The sequence below is a fragment of the Protopterus annectens genome, chromosome 10.part0 (genome assembly GCF_019279795.1).
Source record: "Protopterus annectens isolate FY-2018-M chromosome 10.part0, PAN1.0, whole genome shotgun sequence".
In the NCBI taxonomy this organism is placed as follows: domain Eukaryota; kingdom Metazoa; phylum Chordata; order Ceratodontiformes; family Protopteridae; genus Protopterus; species Protopterus annectens.
Genome location: NC_056744.1, coordinates 1,097,360,616 through 1,097,377,841, shown reverse-complemented (window position 1 = coordinate 1,097,377,841; position 17,226 = coordinate 1,097,360,616). Strand labels below are relative to the sequence as shown.

Below are 17,226 nucleotides of genomic sequence, written 5' to 3'. Positions count from 1 at the left end.
AAAAGGAATTACAATGCACTTTTTGGTTCTTGAGCTTGAGGCCATGGCTTTGACACCAGGCATCTGTCTCAGCAAGGCCCTTTTGTAGGATGTCCACATCTTTTGGAGCTTTGATTATGGCTCCTAGTTTGCAGTCATCTGTGAACTTCATTAGCCAAAGACCTTCTGTGTTGGCCTGTACTTCAGAGAAGTAGATACGAAACAGGAGAGGACCCAGGACTGAACCCTGTGGTACTCTACTTGTCACTGGTCTGAAGCTGGATTTGGAGTCTGCTGCTTTCACAGTGTGGGTTCTGTCAGTGAGCCAGTTGGCAACCCATCTTGTGACATAGGGATTTATACCTAGTTTAGTGAGTTTATCTATAATTCCAGCATGGGGGATGGTGTCAAAAGCCTTGGCGAGATCTAGATAGGCTGTGTGAACCACCTTACCCTCATCTACGGCTTTGGTGACTGCTTCAAAGAAGTCTATCAGGTTTAGGAGACATGATCTGCCTTTTACAAACCCGAACTGGGTGGGGTCCTGAGTTTGGAGATTACCAATGTCATTGTTTATAACTTCCATGATGATACGCTCCATAGCCTTGCAGACCAGGCTTGTTAGACTAATGGGGCGGTAGTTTCTGGGGTCTGTGGTGGCTCCCCCTTTGTGGAGTGGGATAACTGTCACTGTGCACCATTCAATGGGCACATAGCCTGAGGTGAGGCTATGATTGAACATGGTACTTAGGTGGGGTGCCAGTTTGTTCTGTAGTTCATGTAGAACACAGCCTGGGATGTCGTCAGGTCCCATGGATGCTGTGTTCTTGGCTTTGAATAGTGTGTTTTTTACCCATGCAGCCGTGATTACAGGAACTTTGCATTCTTCTGGTATAGAGATGGGCCCTTTAGGGGATGACAGAGGGGTAAAGTTAGCACTGAACCTATCTGGCAGGATGTTGGCAATATCAGTTGGTTCTGTATATTTAGTGCCATTGTGCTGTAACTCAGAGCAGATCTGAGTGTTGCCATTGAGATTCTTGACATAGCTATAAAATGCTTTGTGGTTGTCTTTAGAGTCAGTGGCGATTTTGTTTTCATAACTAGTTTTGGAGGATTTTATGAGGGATCTCAGCTTCTTACTGAAGCTGACCAGGGAGTTTCTCCAATCATGGGATTTTACTCTTTTTTGCAACAGTTTCTTTCTTCTTTTGTAGAGTTTGTTTATGGCAGGGGACCACCAGATTGGCTTCCTTTTTTGGAGGATAGCATCTTGGTTCTGTTAGGGATTGCACGATCCATGCACTCATGTAAGTGCTTATAAAGTGCATTTGTGTAGGATTCAGCAGTCATACATCTATTGTCCGTCAGCATGGGTGTCGTGAAGTTTGCCACTTCTGTCTTAAGAAGCGTGAAGTTGGCTTTGGAGAAATTTTTTACTGTGGTTTCCCTAATGGGGGGTGGGGGAGGGATGTGGATGTCTAGGGTGATTAGCTTATGGTCGGATCTGACCAATGAGGAATTGACCTCTGGTGTGGAGCACCGGTTGCCCATGTTGGTAATAACCAGGTCCAGGATATTGCTGCCCCTGGTGGGGGTGTGGATAAGTTGATCCATGGCATTAGAATTTATGAATTCCAGAAAACGTTGAGCACAAGAGTTTGTACATGAGTAGATTTCCCAGTTAATGGTAGGGTAGTTGAAATCGCCCATTATTAGGGTGTTAGGTTGTACCCTAATATTTTCCAGTGTATTAAGAAATGAGGAGTGGGAATCCTGGGACATGGTGGGGGATCTGTAGCAAGCTACAATTTGGATTGCGGTCTTGCCCAGAGTTAGTTGCACTTGGATAATCTCGGATGCATTATGCTGAGCAACTGGCCTGGAGGTGTGGATATCCTTAATGAATATGGACACGCCTCCACCTTCTTTTTCAGAGAATACTACATCAGAATGAACCTGTTCCACACCACAGCAAGATAACAGTAATAAAAGTGGCTTAAGATGTCTGCTTACATACAGCAGTGATGTCTCACAGGTCTGTGACATTATTAAGAAGAATTAACAATGGACGACAAAATAAAGGACATAGTGGGTGAAGTTCTCAGGTTTTGTTTTAAAATAAGATGAATTTGAAAAGAATTCTCTGTTATAAGGATGGGCTTCCATCAAAGAAAACAACCTTGAAGAATGGGACTTTTCCCTGCAGGAAATGTAGGGCATGTGCTTCAATGAACAGTAGTAACTCTTTTATACATCCTGTTACTAAATGGGTATATCATCTGAAAACCTATGTAGATTGTAACACCAAAAACATTTTACATTTGTTAACTGGGGGTGTCTGACTAAGCCGAAAAGGCCCTTTTTCAGCAGAGGCCCGGTGAGAAAAGCTCCACATAGAAAAATTACAGATACATTTAGTTATTTAAACATGATCAGTATACACACAAATTACAAAAGACATGTTTTTACAGTGGTATGCAGCACATCAACAGTTACAGTGGAGAGAACAAACAAAAAAATATTAATTTAAAAATAAAGGTAATTAATAGATTTGTGGTGTACAGCTGAAATTTGGAACATAGGTAGAAGACATACATAGTACACAGGTACAGTACATACATCGTAGATTAGCCAGTGTTTGTGAGTAAGATTGAAAACTATTATCAAGTACTCTAGGTTTAGTATGTAGCTACTTGCACTCTCTGAAATGGATTTTATGTTGGTAAGACTAATCGGCAGTTCAAAAATAGAATTCTATGTTACCTTAGTGACATCAGACTACGAAAGGACTTTGTCTAAACATATCCAAGAGAACATACAACATAAGTTTATATTTATGGCATTAGAATTAATACATGATAATCTTCGGGGTGGTAATTTACATAATAAAATACAGGTTTTGGAGAGCTGATGCATTGCTGATTTGCAGGCCGATTGGCTCCCTGGATTGAATGGGGTGAATCCCTTAAAGCCACTATTCAGAGAGAGGAGACTTCCCAGACAAAAATCTAAATTTGAATTGGTTGCTTCTTGTTTTAAAGGGGAGGAGCACTGGGAGTAATGTCAGATTTGATAAAAGGGAGGAGACTTCCTAGATGAATTTTAATTGGTTGTTCTTTGCATTAAAGGGGTGGAGTATTGGCAGTAATGCAGGATTTAATGAAGGCTCTGAAGTTTTTCTATGCCTGTGTTGTTTTTATGCCATTTCATTGTTTTAGTAGTTAATAAAGGCTTCTCCATGGTGGCCTAGCTCTGCTTGTTTTCTAGATATTCTTGTTTGGTTGAGCAGCTTTTAGCGATCAGGAGTTTATATATTTCTACATTTTAGTTTTTTTTTGTTTTTGTTTTTTTTTGTGAAGTTAGTGTTGTTTGTAGTTGGTATTTTCTGTTAGTTGTACTGGATAGGTTGCTTTTTAGTGCATTCATGCACTGATGATAGAATTTTACATGACAGTGTGTGTATGTGTGCTTGTGTGTGTGTGCGTGTCTTTATGCATGCACTTATAGGTATATGTGTGTGTATTTTGAAGTGTTACCATTTGTTTTAATATCTGTGAGATGGGTTACATACGCACACACACACACACACACACACACACACACACACACACACACACATGCTTTCCCATTTCACCAGCATATTTTGTACTTGCTGTTTGGTGTGGAGGACAATTACTATGAGACAGTATCATTTTTACCTTGGTCCAGCAGAAAAAGGTAGGAAGGCATGTGGGTGTCTGTTGGCAGACCTCTCTGGAGAAAATCTCAAAGGATCAAACACCTGTGAACAGAAAAAAATTGGTTATTATTCTTGTCATTTGGGTTCTCAGCAGGAAAAAGTTGCATCCAGACATGTACAACTGGCATAAGAAAATGGTTAAAACTAATGGAAATAATGTTTTCTTTGTCAGCACCTTTTTAATCTTCACTTTAAATTCAAGATAGAAATTTACTCCATATATGGTGATATCAACAGTAATTTCCAACCTTACATGCAATGCACCCTTTTTTACCCTTTACTCCTTCACTTTTCCTCTTCTGTTTTTTATATTCTTTCTACTTCTTTCCTTCTTCCCTTATTCTCCTTTCTTTTTCTTTTCCCCCAGCAAGCACACTATATAAACTATAAATTAATGTTATTCTCAGTACTTCTCCTGATTCATTCACATTGCTCCACTATTGCAAGAAGCTACCTTTAACAGGTACCTGTTATTGTACTGTGGGGGTTCATATTTTGCATGATTTATCTACACAAATTCTAATATTCTTTTCTCTTAGCAAGGTTGCACCTGTACACATTTTATACACATGTAGTGCCATCTTCTTATAGTCCTTGCAGCAGCCCATTTAGGTGAGAAATAGTTCATTCTCAATGTTGTGGCAATCCTGCCCTGTACTACATAACATACTATAGCTCCAACTGCACACTTCAACTGTATTTACCATCACTACAATCAGGATTCATAGATATCATTCAGACAGCATCCTTCCTGAAAATAGCCAAGGGAGATGCAGGAGCTGGAAATAATGAAATATGTAATCTGCTGAATGCAGAAACTTTTTAACGTCTTAAAACCCTACCCCCTTCTCATCTGCTGTCATATGCAACACTGTCTGAGTAAACATATAAAAAGCATATAGCCATATGTATTTGTCAGCACCCCAATCCAAACCCTGGTACAGTACTGCTCTTCTCCCGTGGCAAGTAGAGGAAGAGACAGACTGAGAGAAAGAGAAGCACAGAGAGAGGGAAACAAAAAGATGGACAGAATAAAAGGAAAAAATGAGTGAGAGAATTAGAGACAGAGCTCTGTGGGTGCTTACTTGCTTCTCCTTCATGACATTGGTATGTACAATGGTTTTACTATAGTGCTGGATTTCTAGGTCTCCAGAGGCTCATGCTGCATTCAGTTTAACTATGTTTTCAGCTGGCAAGATATGATACATTGCCTAAGTAGGCACTTTCTGAATTGAACTTCAGTGCCCTTCAGCCTGATAATAATCAACATTACCTTAACTCATTAATCTGTGCTTAACACCCCAAGTGCCTTCCACAAGCGTGAGCAACTGTTTTCCAGATTTGTAACTGAGCTTAATGTAAAACATGCTGAAATGGTAACTGAATGTGTAAATTACATTATATAGTTATCATTCAGCGTGTTTTTACATTAAGCTCACATTAAAGCTATTGTAGAAAATCAGGTTTAAAAGTGCTTCATAAAGCAAGTGGTGGCAGCCAATCGGATTCTTGCAATCCAAGCCACCAGTTGCGTCACACCCCCACCCTCCACCTCTCAAGTAGCGATTCACTTTTTGAAAAATTAATAAAATTACTTGACTGATGCTGCTTATTTCAGCAAGTGGCAATGGTGCTGTATGTCATTGTGGATCCAAGTATCACCATTGTGAAGGTTATACGGCTGTTTCTGTGGAGTGCCTGGCCATATGTTTTGGACAACAGTGTTTTTAGTGCAATTTGACCCCATACAACATCAAATTATCCCCTTAATCAAGCAGTAATATGGCAAATTTATTTCTGTACCTGGAAATTGCAAAATTTTAGGGCAAGAGCTTGTAAAGGCATTTCACTTTTAACTTGATCTCATCAGCAGTACCAGCCTCTCCCCACCTGTATGAGTTTGACTGGTTTGGTTTCCGTGTTTCCTTTCGGTGCGTGTGAAGCAATTTTGTAGGGCCAGTTGTTGGTAAGTGCAGTTTCTTTCTGTATCTGATGTAGGACATTATGTTTTAACCAAAGGATGGCTAAAGTGTTAGCGCTGTTAAGTTTAGAAGCTGGGAATTAGTATTAATTTTCTGAAGTAAAAGTAGTGCTTAACTGAAGTTATTTATTGAGTTTATGTCACGATCTTTTCTCCCAGAGGAGAACCAGCAAAATCCTGAGCTGAAATCGAAGACAGTTGAGACGGTGATCAGGCTGTGAATGAACGCAGATAATCTAAATGCCAATGCTATGAATGTAGTCTCGTTTCTTTTTAGTAGTAATTTAGTTACTTAATCTGGACGACCTTATTAAAAGATACCATCAGTTGAATGTTCAGTGTCAGGCACTATGCAATACATCACAATCCATTTTTTGTAATTGCTTTTTCATACTAAAGCATTTTGTGGCCAATATCAGAACGTTTGAGTCTGGGATTTTTGAAGAGTATTTAGTTGGAAAGATGAATGAATATAAAATAAATACTTTATGATTATTTTGCATTTAAGAACATAAACCATATTGGCATGCAGGTTACTGCATTTTTAGTTCTGTAACTTGCACTGCTGAATTGCTTTTGCCCAAAGTCTGTTACTTTTTCAAGTACACCCATGTGATTTAGGCTAATGAAGTGAACTGAATGCTGAATATCTGATTTACAGAGATTTTTTTGTCCATAAGCGCACATCAGCTTATAGGTATGACTCAAGTAAGTTAGTATCTTTTCATAATGGTCTTGCTACTTGCTACTGCTATCTCAAGAGCTTACAACTGTCATAATCATAATGCATGTCAAAGGTTTGATGCATTTTTTTTTGAAAGAACATTTAAATGCAACATTTTCTATTGTTCAGGCACATGGGATTGTTAAGTTAAAACACCAGTCCTTTCATTAGTCCTGTTTTAGCTCTTACAGGTGTCCTCTGTTAAGCATAATGTCTAAAGGTGTATTATTTATATGCAATTAAAACAGGATATAACTATTATTTATAAGTATTTACAGGCACTTAAGTTTATGTTACAAGAACTTAGAGTAGACAAATGGGTCACATAGCAGAGTTAAATACCAGAAAGGTTATCTAAGAATTACATAAAGATACAGCTCAGGAAAAATAGCACATATACCTCCAGGAGTAAATTATGAAAGCAAAATAATAATTTTACTAATTGTTCAGACTATGCAAGATGACATAGGAATTTATGCCTCAGGCCATAATGCTTGAATCATCTGTTTATGTTATGGTTTCCCAGAAACTGCTGGGAGAATTTTCTTTTATTATTTGCACATGACAAATCCTGATACAGACATCCTTCATATCATGATTTTGCCCCTCAGCCTTAGAAGAAAAGCACTGGAAATAGTACATTTATGTTACTGTGTTTCTTAACAGAAATTAAAACTACTAAAGTCAACAGCAAACAGCCATAGGCCAAAATGCTGGTTTTCATATCTACATATATATGTACAGTATATGTTTGACATAGTTTATGGATGTCACTCCCACTTTAATATCCTCTGTCTTATTATAACCCTAGGAGAGGGACAGTATATGTCGGTCACATCAGACATAAATGATTTATATGTCATTCATTTTGAATTGCTTTTTCTGCCATTCACACATGGTTTGAATACTTGGATACCACCTATGGATGATACTCCTATACTGACCACATAACTTGCTCCATGTCCTTGCCATTGTTCCACTAAATAAAATAATCCTCAAATTGAAACCATCTTGAATGTATTTTATCACAACTGACGTCTTCTTTCCCACATATCAAAGTGAATATGGCTACCTTGTATTTCTTCTCCCCTGAACCCTTATGCCTACCCTTTGTCTAGAAAATGTATTGATGTTAACTATATCATCAACCAGCTGCATGTATGTACTGCTGACTGAATGTCAACACACATTTCTGGGATATTCCTTTGAATAACTGAATTTCCAGTGAGAGATTCTCCCTGAACATTTGCACTTCATTTATTTTGTTTCAATAATATATAAGTAACTCAGATTGCAGGATTATTGTTGCACTTGCTATAGTTTGAATCAAGGAAGGGTCAACTCTCTTGAAAGCTCAAAGAACATCTCATCTCCCTGTAGCAAACCAAGAAGAATGGTCTGCAATATGGCTGTCGCTAAACCTTCTTTTTGAATAAACTCATTTAGCTGCTCAAAATCCAGTATGGGCATTTCTCATGTCTTTCGGGTGGTGGTGTTTTTTATGTGGGAGGAAGGGGGGGGGTAATATCTAAATCTTATACTATTTGACTGACTCAGGTCTTCTCCTTACTGATGATACATGTGTCTTCATTTTGCAACACAACTGCAGGTAATATAATGAATGCCTACTCAACAGGTTATGTGCAGCAATTATCACCTGTGTCTCAGCATGCATACCTTTGCAGTAATGAAAGGAAGGTCATTATCACATTAGCAATATGTGCAGTTACGATATAGCAGTGAGTCATTATCTCTTTTCTGGGAAAAGTCTCAGCTGCTGTCACTGTTATTCACATAAGTAGAAGTCATTATCATCTTGATGAATGTACAAGCCATGTTGTGTTTTTTCTCTGGTTGGAGTCATTGCAAACAACACCGTTCATTCTTCATTAACTGCCTATCCTCCTAAACCCCTGATTTTTTTCTTCCTGTGTGTGTGTATAATATATATAATTTGTGGATGTGTATATGGCTATATATGTATGTACATAATGTACTTACACATATATACATTGTTCTATATATATATATATATATATATATATATATATATATATAATTTTCTCAACATTTTCCTGAGGGGGTCATTTGGGTGAATGTTTCATTTATGGACATGTGTATAACATGTACTAATGAATTGGCAGTGGAAATAATTCATTTGTGTACCAGTGCTTCTGCATACATGGTCAGACTGCTGAGCAACAAGTATAGGTTATCTATAGCACAGGTTTCAGTGATGGTTATTATAAGTTTTTGTTTATGTATCCAGCTTTCGAGAATAATTATTATCTGTTAACAATATGCACATACTATGGATTAGTTATTTGGTTATATGGTTATGGAAATTATGATTGTTTTGAAGACAGTATTGATAAAAAATAGTGCCTGCATGTTGTAGACATGTGCAGATACCTCAACAGTATTGCTGGTTCTAACATAGATATCAAAGGTAATATCTCAAATTGTGCCTGTATGTTTGACACATGTGCAGATATCAAAGTTTGTTTCAGACTTAGGTTATGGAAATTGTGCCAAGTGAAGACATATTATGCCACAGGTGATGAGATATTATGCTTAGATATGAATCATATTTCTGTGAATATTATACACTATCAACATTTACACTGTTGGAAAGGTCAGTGTCTGCTGATATAGTTTTAACTAAAATGTATTTTATTTTACATCTGTTTACTGGGGTAGTACACTGATCACAACTGACCATTTGTAAGTACTGCCTGGGGGATCTAATTTACAAATAAGAAAAAGTAGAACAAAGAGGCAGTACGCTGTATGCATTAAAAGCAGAACAGAAAGTAACAATATATAACATAACTTCAACAATAGAAATTAATTGATGTAGCAACAATTCTGAAAGAAATGCACATTTTACAATTTTACATGCTTACATTTCAGATTTACATTGTCGTGGCAATGCTGTGTGGTACTGAAAGTCAGAGCAGGAGAGGGTTGGTGAGGTGGACTTAAGAAGTGTTAGTAACATTACACTACACAGTCAACAAGTCTAAAATTAATCACTATGAAGAAATAAAACAAAGAGGGTTATCATCGGGTCTCTGATCATAGCCAAGTTACTATGTGTTTGAGACATGGACGCCAAGAAATTCACCTCAGGAACATATCTCAAGCGGTGAATCTTTGCATACATTTCTACAGCATGTAATAAATGGTTATGATCTGTGAGACCCGATCATAACTCTTTGCAGTGCATCAAGTTTTATCTACTCTACTACTAGTTACAGAAAAACAAAAAGCCAAATTATTTTGCCAGCTTTGCAAGCCAGTAAAGCACTTAGCGAGTATTGTCCCATAGAAAGTAAAAAAATATAATTACAGGAAAAAGTCAAGGGCAGTTTATAAATACTGTCCCAATTTAAATAAGCTACTTATAACTATAGATATTCAAGGACAACTGAGGGTGAATGGACATCCCCTTCCTGATACTAGACCATAACAGTGCTTAGGGGATATGTAACAGATATCACACACCTCTGAAAGCGCTGTTACAGTTGGAACTTGAGTTACAGAAGCATGTAACAGGTTTATCTTTTTTCCAATTTTGGAGTATAATTAGGACATTTCATGGACTATAAAGTATTCTAAAATTCATTACTAAACAAGTCTGCTACATTTCCACAGAATGAAAGCACAATCCTAAAAAACAATGCAAAACACACAAAGTTGTATTCAGTAAACTGTTTATTAACTACTTTGACACTATGAAATAAATTTAATCACAGTGAAAAAAAACAGCTAAATAGAATATGTAGGTATATAGTTCATATGATAACATTACAATTCTTGGACTGTATGAGTACAGAAGTTGATTTTGTGACTTGTGGCTTTTCCGTTCAACACAACTCATTCCCTAATCTTATAGTACTTCTGGGATCCAAGCTATTAATTTACTCCACCAAGACGCTACTAGGTTAATTTCCTCTCATGTCACTCCATTTACAGTGCTACTCTATTGGCTACCACAGTAGCGTAGCTAGGGTGGGGAGAGAGGGGCAACTGCTGCAGGCACAAAGTGTTGGGGGACGCAGTCAGCCTATCCCAATATCTAATGCAATACCAGCTTTTAAAAGCTGGTATTGCATTTGTTATCAGACCTTTGCATTGTAGCACTCCATGTGTGGTCTAAGCTCTAGTAACTGCTTGCTACATTGCAGCAAACAGTTTGCTACAGTTTAAACGTTAGAAAATATTTTTTTTGTTGTTGTTTTTTTTTTTTAACTAAAATCTGACCACTGTAGTGCTCTCTGCAGGCAGGGTACAAACTGTAGCAACTGCTTGCTGCAGTTTGCAAGATTAATTTTTTTTAAAAACTAAAACATGAGTGCTGTAGCATTCCGTGCAGGCAGGGTATAAACTGTAGCAACTATTTGCTACATTTGTGGCAAGTAGTTTGCTACAGTTTATAAGAAAAAATTCTTCTTTTTTTTCAATAAAAGGGACCAAGACCCAGGGCAGGGCACAGAAATGGAACTTGAATGGCTGGGCAGGAGGTGCTGTGCATCTGGCCACCTAGTTGGTGTAGCAGTAGAAGGATTGTCCATTTTTTTTTTTTTGCTGTTCTATGGAAAAGCTGGGGTGGGGGTGTGGAAGTCTAATAAGCAGAAGAGCTGGGGTGTGGGAGGTGCAGATCTGTAAAAAGCCAAACAGCTGGGGTGGACGGGTGTGGATCTGTACTAAGCCAATTGCTAGATCACCTTAATACAGTAAAGGGAGGTATTCTAGGCTTAATGTCTTGTCACTATGCACAGTATTCTTCTAGCAATCTTTAGATCAAAAACTTGATAATGCAAATAAAAACATGGCATATGTTATATTAACTTAAAAATGCTACTGGTGTAGCATACACATTAAATAAACAATTTACAACACAGCACCATCATACCTCTCAACCTCTTAGCACAAGAAATCTGGACAAAGCCTGACATAATGAGGGAACAAAGGCCCAAAAATAAGGACATATTTTAAATGTTGTTCTTATAAACTTAGAAAGTTGACTGAATAACATGATTTGTCTTAACAAGCATTTTTCTGAAGAATATGAATTCTGAAACTCAAATGTATGTTATTATTTAGTAGCTTCAGTCCTCATAACACCTCAGCGATTTGTTAGAAAATCACATATTTTATGATAACATATTTTATGAGAAACTGACCAAAAGTATGAGGCAAAAATCTGGACGTTCTATGAAAATCTGGACAACTGAGTAGTAAGAGCACCATCTTGGAATGAAGTTAAACCTTCATTTTTGTTAAAGTTTACAGTCAATTAAGGCAAGAAAGAGTAGTCATTGAACTTAGCACTGACCAGGCCACTGTGATAAGCAGTGAACCTAGTGAGGGAGACATGAAGAAGAAAGACTTTACTGAGCACTCAGCTAAGTAGAAGACAAAAAGGCTACCACTGACGAGGTCAAGAAATTTTATTTATTTATTTAATGTGTTGACCAGGAAAGTCTGACTGGGCACAAGCCCTTTTTCAGTGGAGGCCCAGGGGTAAGAGCTCTAACAAAATAAAGATTGTTACAAATAGCAAATTGCACAATACATAACCTCATATAGTAGAGGTACATACAAGGATAACAAGATATAGAGATATTCAAGAAAAGACAGAACATATAACTATATAAGAAAAGGGTAGAGGGAAGTAGTTATTTTACTTTGTTTAGAAAGGTATGATTAAACTAAGACAGAAGTGAATTTAGAGTAGGATGTAGCAGAGAAGTTCAGAAAGAAAGAGAAGAAGGATAAGGAACAGAGGAATAGACAAGTGATCTAGAGAGAAAGTGTAGAAGGAGAAAATAGAAGAAAAGAGACTCCTATCAGGTTGAGTAAGTAAAGATCAGCAGAGTTGTGTAGTGAAGAAAAGCCTATAAAAATGGCAGGAAGAGGGGGAAGGAATCAGCCAGGTGTAAGGCAAGAGCAGAGCCAAGAATTTGATAGGGAAGACTTTAGGAGAAATTTGAACTGTAGGTGATATGGTATGTTAAGTATGTTTTGGGGGATTGAGTTCCATATTCTGGTGATGCAGTTTGAGTAAAGACAATCACCAGAAAGGTTTTTAGCTTTTGTGACTTGTAAGAGGAATTTATCAGAAGATCTAAGTAGTCTTTTATTAGATTGAGGTTGAAGTAGGTTTCAGAGTGCAGGACACTTATCAGGGAGGTAAAATATGCCATGGGCCATACTGAGTTGGGCGTTTGTGAGGTAATAAGGGAGCTCAAACCAGTTTAGTTGGTGTAGGGCAGTACAGTCATGAGATATATGAGGAGAGCTGGTGGCGAATCTCGCAATTTTGTTGTAGCAGGCATCTAGTTTTGCCAGGTCAGTTTTGTACTGGTTAGTGAGAATGGGTGAGGCATAAAGAATAGAAGACATTAGGTGTGTTCTAACAATAGACTGTCTTGTGGAGTCAGTGAGGAAGGGTTTGACTCTGTAGAGATAGCCTAATTTAATGTGAATGATGTGTGGATGGTTCAAGTATTACCTTTATTCTTATTCAGAATTGGAACATTTTTAAGTCTGATTGGAATATTATTAAAACAATAGGTAATGAACCTAGGTTGTTTAGTTAAGGAGGCTAAGTCTTTAAAACCATATTTAGAAACAGACAACACAATAGTCATGACTGCTAAGACTGACAAAAATCCTGGAATGTATAAATGTATTTTTTATAATATGTGCTCTTTTATTTTGCAAGGTTCCTCATATTTTTGTCTCACATTAATAAGCACATTATAAGTAACAGGTATTTTAATTGTGATTCCTCTGGTATTATTTATATTGCAATCTGGTCTAGCTGCCAGTCTTTTTATGTAGGTATGTCTGCAAGAAAATTTGACGTCAGAAGGGAACATCTGTATAGTAATTAAACACTGTGAAATCAACAATGCTCTTATAAACATTCTACTGTATGTGTAGATTTCAAACAGCTTATTTTTTTTTTGTGTTAGACTCAGTCTCTAAGGATTTAAGGGGTGGTGATTATAAAAAACTGCTTTTGAGGAGAGAAACTTTTTTTTTTCTCAAAAATTGTTTTATTTTTCAAATACATTTGAATGAATTCCATAGTATTTATACATAACATCTTAAATAACTATGTACACTATTTACATTAGCCTGACACTATAAGAGATTTTAATGTATACGTTTACTTTATAAGTATGTCCACTGTACTATCAGAGTGTCTGATCAATTACTGTATAGTGTCAATCAACGATAAAACTTTTCCCCAAGGGTTGTTGATAAATGGCTTTGGATAAATTCTTAGTTCTTTAATTTTAATTTCCAATAATGCTGTGGTCTTCAGTAGGCTGTAGAAGTCTTCTAAAGTTGGTATTGTGTTTGTATTCCATCTTTTTGTTATACACTTCCTTGAAATTGCAAGTATAGTCCATGCTAGATACATGTTTGGCCTATTCAAATGAGGACCTTCGTTCACATTTAGTAATACAAGAGTTTCAGTTAAATAAAATGATTCATTAAATAAAGCTTGTAGAAAGTTATTAATGCCATTCCAAAATAGCTTAATTTTAACACAATCAAAGAAAATGTGGTTCCAATCTGCATTGTGTACTTGCTCACATCTCCAACATATTCCTTTTATGGAAGAACTTATTTTACTGATTCTGTTTGGGGTTAAGAATGCTCTGTGCAAGCATTTCCAATTAAAAACATTCTTGTGTAAAGGATGTATATTTTATCGATAATAAGATATTTGTTTTAATATCTTCGGTTAACTGTGTTGAGTGCCCTTTTGTTATATATTCCCAATATGAGGTTTTGAGTGTTGTTTTATAGTTTATCAATATTTTGTAAAATTTTGAAATACTGTTTCCCATGTCAAAATCATTATATATGATTTCATATATGTATTTTGTATATTTAGGTGGTGCTGCGGTAGCGTCGTCGCCTCACAGTCAGACGCTGTCCGGTTCGATTCTCAGCTAGAGCGTCTGTCTTCTGCTCGGCACGTAAAAATCAACTACCAATCATTAGCGGACCGGAGTTCCGCTGTGGCGACCCCTAACTGGGAAAAGCCGAAAGACACAACATTTTGTATATTTAGGTATTTCTTTAAATGAAGAATTGTTAATTATTCTACTTAAATCTTGTGACTATGACAGAATATTCTGTAAAGCTAGCCAGTCCTGTTGTGGAATTTTGTATGTTATTTTTATTACTTGCATATCTAAAACTTTTAGTTCTTTGATACATGGGAGCCAACAAACAAATCATTTCTGTTCCCAGGAATTAATAATTTCTCTATATATTTTATGTGGAAAGTTCTTTGTGACTATAAATGGTATTAAAAGATCAAACCAGATTTTTAAATCTGTATTTGCATTAATAATTTTCCTAAATGAGTCAATGCAATAATTAATCACACGAGTTTTTGTGGGTTTAGTTATGTTATATTGCATACTAATACATAATATGTGCCATGGCAAATTTTCATCTATTTGAAATTTTTTTTGTAAATCAAATTCATTTATTGATATTACAGTTAATAATTCTTTCCAATTTGCAGAGTAATTTGGACTTATCCAATCTGGTATTGTTTTAGATATTGATGCTTTTATATAGGTTCATAGGTTCATACTAGGTTATCTGCCCTAGGGCATTTATAAGCCTAGCCAGAATGTGTTTGGCTTTCACCACCCATTTTAAATTTATTTTGCTATGCCCTTTTTTGAGGTTAGTATACTGTGCCTCTGTCTAACAGTGACACAGAAGTGATACCCAGGGTAAACCTACGATCTCCCATCCACTCATCAAGATTCCTCTTGAAGAGAGTCAGTGAGGGACTCTGCCTAACCTGAACTGGGATTTTATTCCAGAGTGAAGGGAGCCTCTGGGTTATGAATCTGTCCCTCCAGCATGTCCTATTTATTTCAGTGCTGAAGTTCAAGTCTCTCGAGCGCGTAGCTCGATGGGATTTGGATTTTCTGAGGTGCAGCATGTCCATTAATTCCGGGTTGGACATGGCTTTATACGTCAGGCACAGATCGCCTCTGAACAGGCAGTATGCCACTGAGTAGAGCTGGAGTTTCTTTAACCGGGCAGCATATGGCATCTGTTTGAGCCCTTTGATCCTCTTGTTGAGGTACTTTTGGGGTCTTTCCAGTTGCTGCAGGTGTCTGGTAAGGTACATCCCAAAAGGGCATTGTACTCAATTATGGGCCTGATGAGGGATGAGTAAAGAGGCACGATGACCTCCCCTGATCTACATGTTTCTATATCAGGAAAGATTAATCCTCCCTGTTTCCATGGTCTGATATGCTGTATTAAAGCTATTCTGTTTCCTTTGGGAAACCATAAAAAATTTTATTAGGCATGAATTTATTTCTTTAAGTATATTCCTTTCTGGTAACAGTTGTATTGCCAAGGCTATATATAGGATCTTGGGCAGTAAAACCATTTTTATTAACTGTAGTCTATCTTCAAATGTTAATATTATTTTGTTCGATTTTTCCACAGAGATTTTAATTGTCTTGATGATATTATTGTTGTTTTTGAGACTAATTCATTATTATCCTTGCATAACTCAATTCCTAGATAACTTAAGGTAGATTCTTGTTTCCCTATGATGTGATTCCCCTTAGTCTGCAATTCTTTTTTTATTTAAAAATATAAATTTTGATTTTGATTTATTGAAATGGAGTCCTGAAGTCATGTAAAATTTGTCAATTAATATATCTAATTCTTCTAATGTCTCTTTTGTATTAGATAATGTTAGTAATATGTCATCAGCAAATAGCATTACTTTAGATTATTATTCATAAACATCTATTCCTTTGATTTTTATATTGTTACGAATTGAATCTACCAATATTTCAATAGCCAGAGCAAATAGAATCGGTGACATGGGACATCCTTTTTAGTGCCTTTTGTTGTATGCACAGATTCAGAGGTGAAAGGACCTAACGTGACATACGCTATGCATGTATATATATATATATATATATATATATATATATATATATATATAAATATATATATACTTTAGGAAATGAACAAAAGATGCAGGGAATTCAAATATCATTAGGATTTTGAATAAATAGTCCCAATTTAAGGAATCAAAGGGTTTCTCTACATCTAAGCCAATTATGAGTGTTTCTTTATTTTCTTTATTAACATAATCTATAAGAGAAATTATCCTTTTAATATTGTCTTGTGTGCGTCTATGATATATAAATCCAGTATGACCATTATTTATTGTTTTGGATAGTGGTATTTTCATTCTGTTAGTTAATATTGTCATAAATATCTTATAGTCATTATTTAATAATGATATAGCTCTATATGGGGTACAGAGGTTTGAGGATTTGTCTTCCTTTAGGATTGGTGTGATTAAGGAATATCTCCAAGAGAGTGGTATTAAAGCTTGTGACTGAATTTCTAATAGAGACTTATGGAAGAGGGATAGTATATTTGAAGGAAAAAGTATATATATATTTCCATAATCATGTCATCTATACCTGGAGCCTTATTATTTTTACCCTCTATTATTGTATCTGTAATTTCTTTGTAGAATATGGGTGCTTGCAGATCTAGTTTTAAATTTTCTGGTATTTTTTATATTAGAACATTTTTCATCTAGATTTAATTGATCAATATGTATATTTTCTTTTTGGAAATGTTCCATATAGTGATTTCTATAGGCATCAAGAATGTCACCTAAATCCGAGATATTTTTCCAATCTTTTCATAGAAGATACTTTTAATGTTATTAGCTTTTGATTGTATTTTGATTCTTGTGGATAA

The 17,226-nt window shown here is 36.2% G+C and overlaps 1 protein-coding gene across 1 annotated transcript in view; it reads right to left on the bottom strand.

Annotated features, from left to right (window-relative positions):
- LOC122814243 (cytochrome P450 4A10-like) overlaps window positions 1-17,226 on the bottom strand; it is a 338,854-nt gene that overhangs the window by 78,096 nt on the left and 243,532 nt on the right. The window contains exon 5 of the mRNA XM_044086842.1: window positions 3,681-3,763. Within this exon, the coding sequence (XP_043942777.1) occupies window positions 3,681-3,763 (83 nt within the window). The remainder of the gene's footprint in view (window positions 1-3,680; window positions 3,764-17,226) is intronic.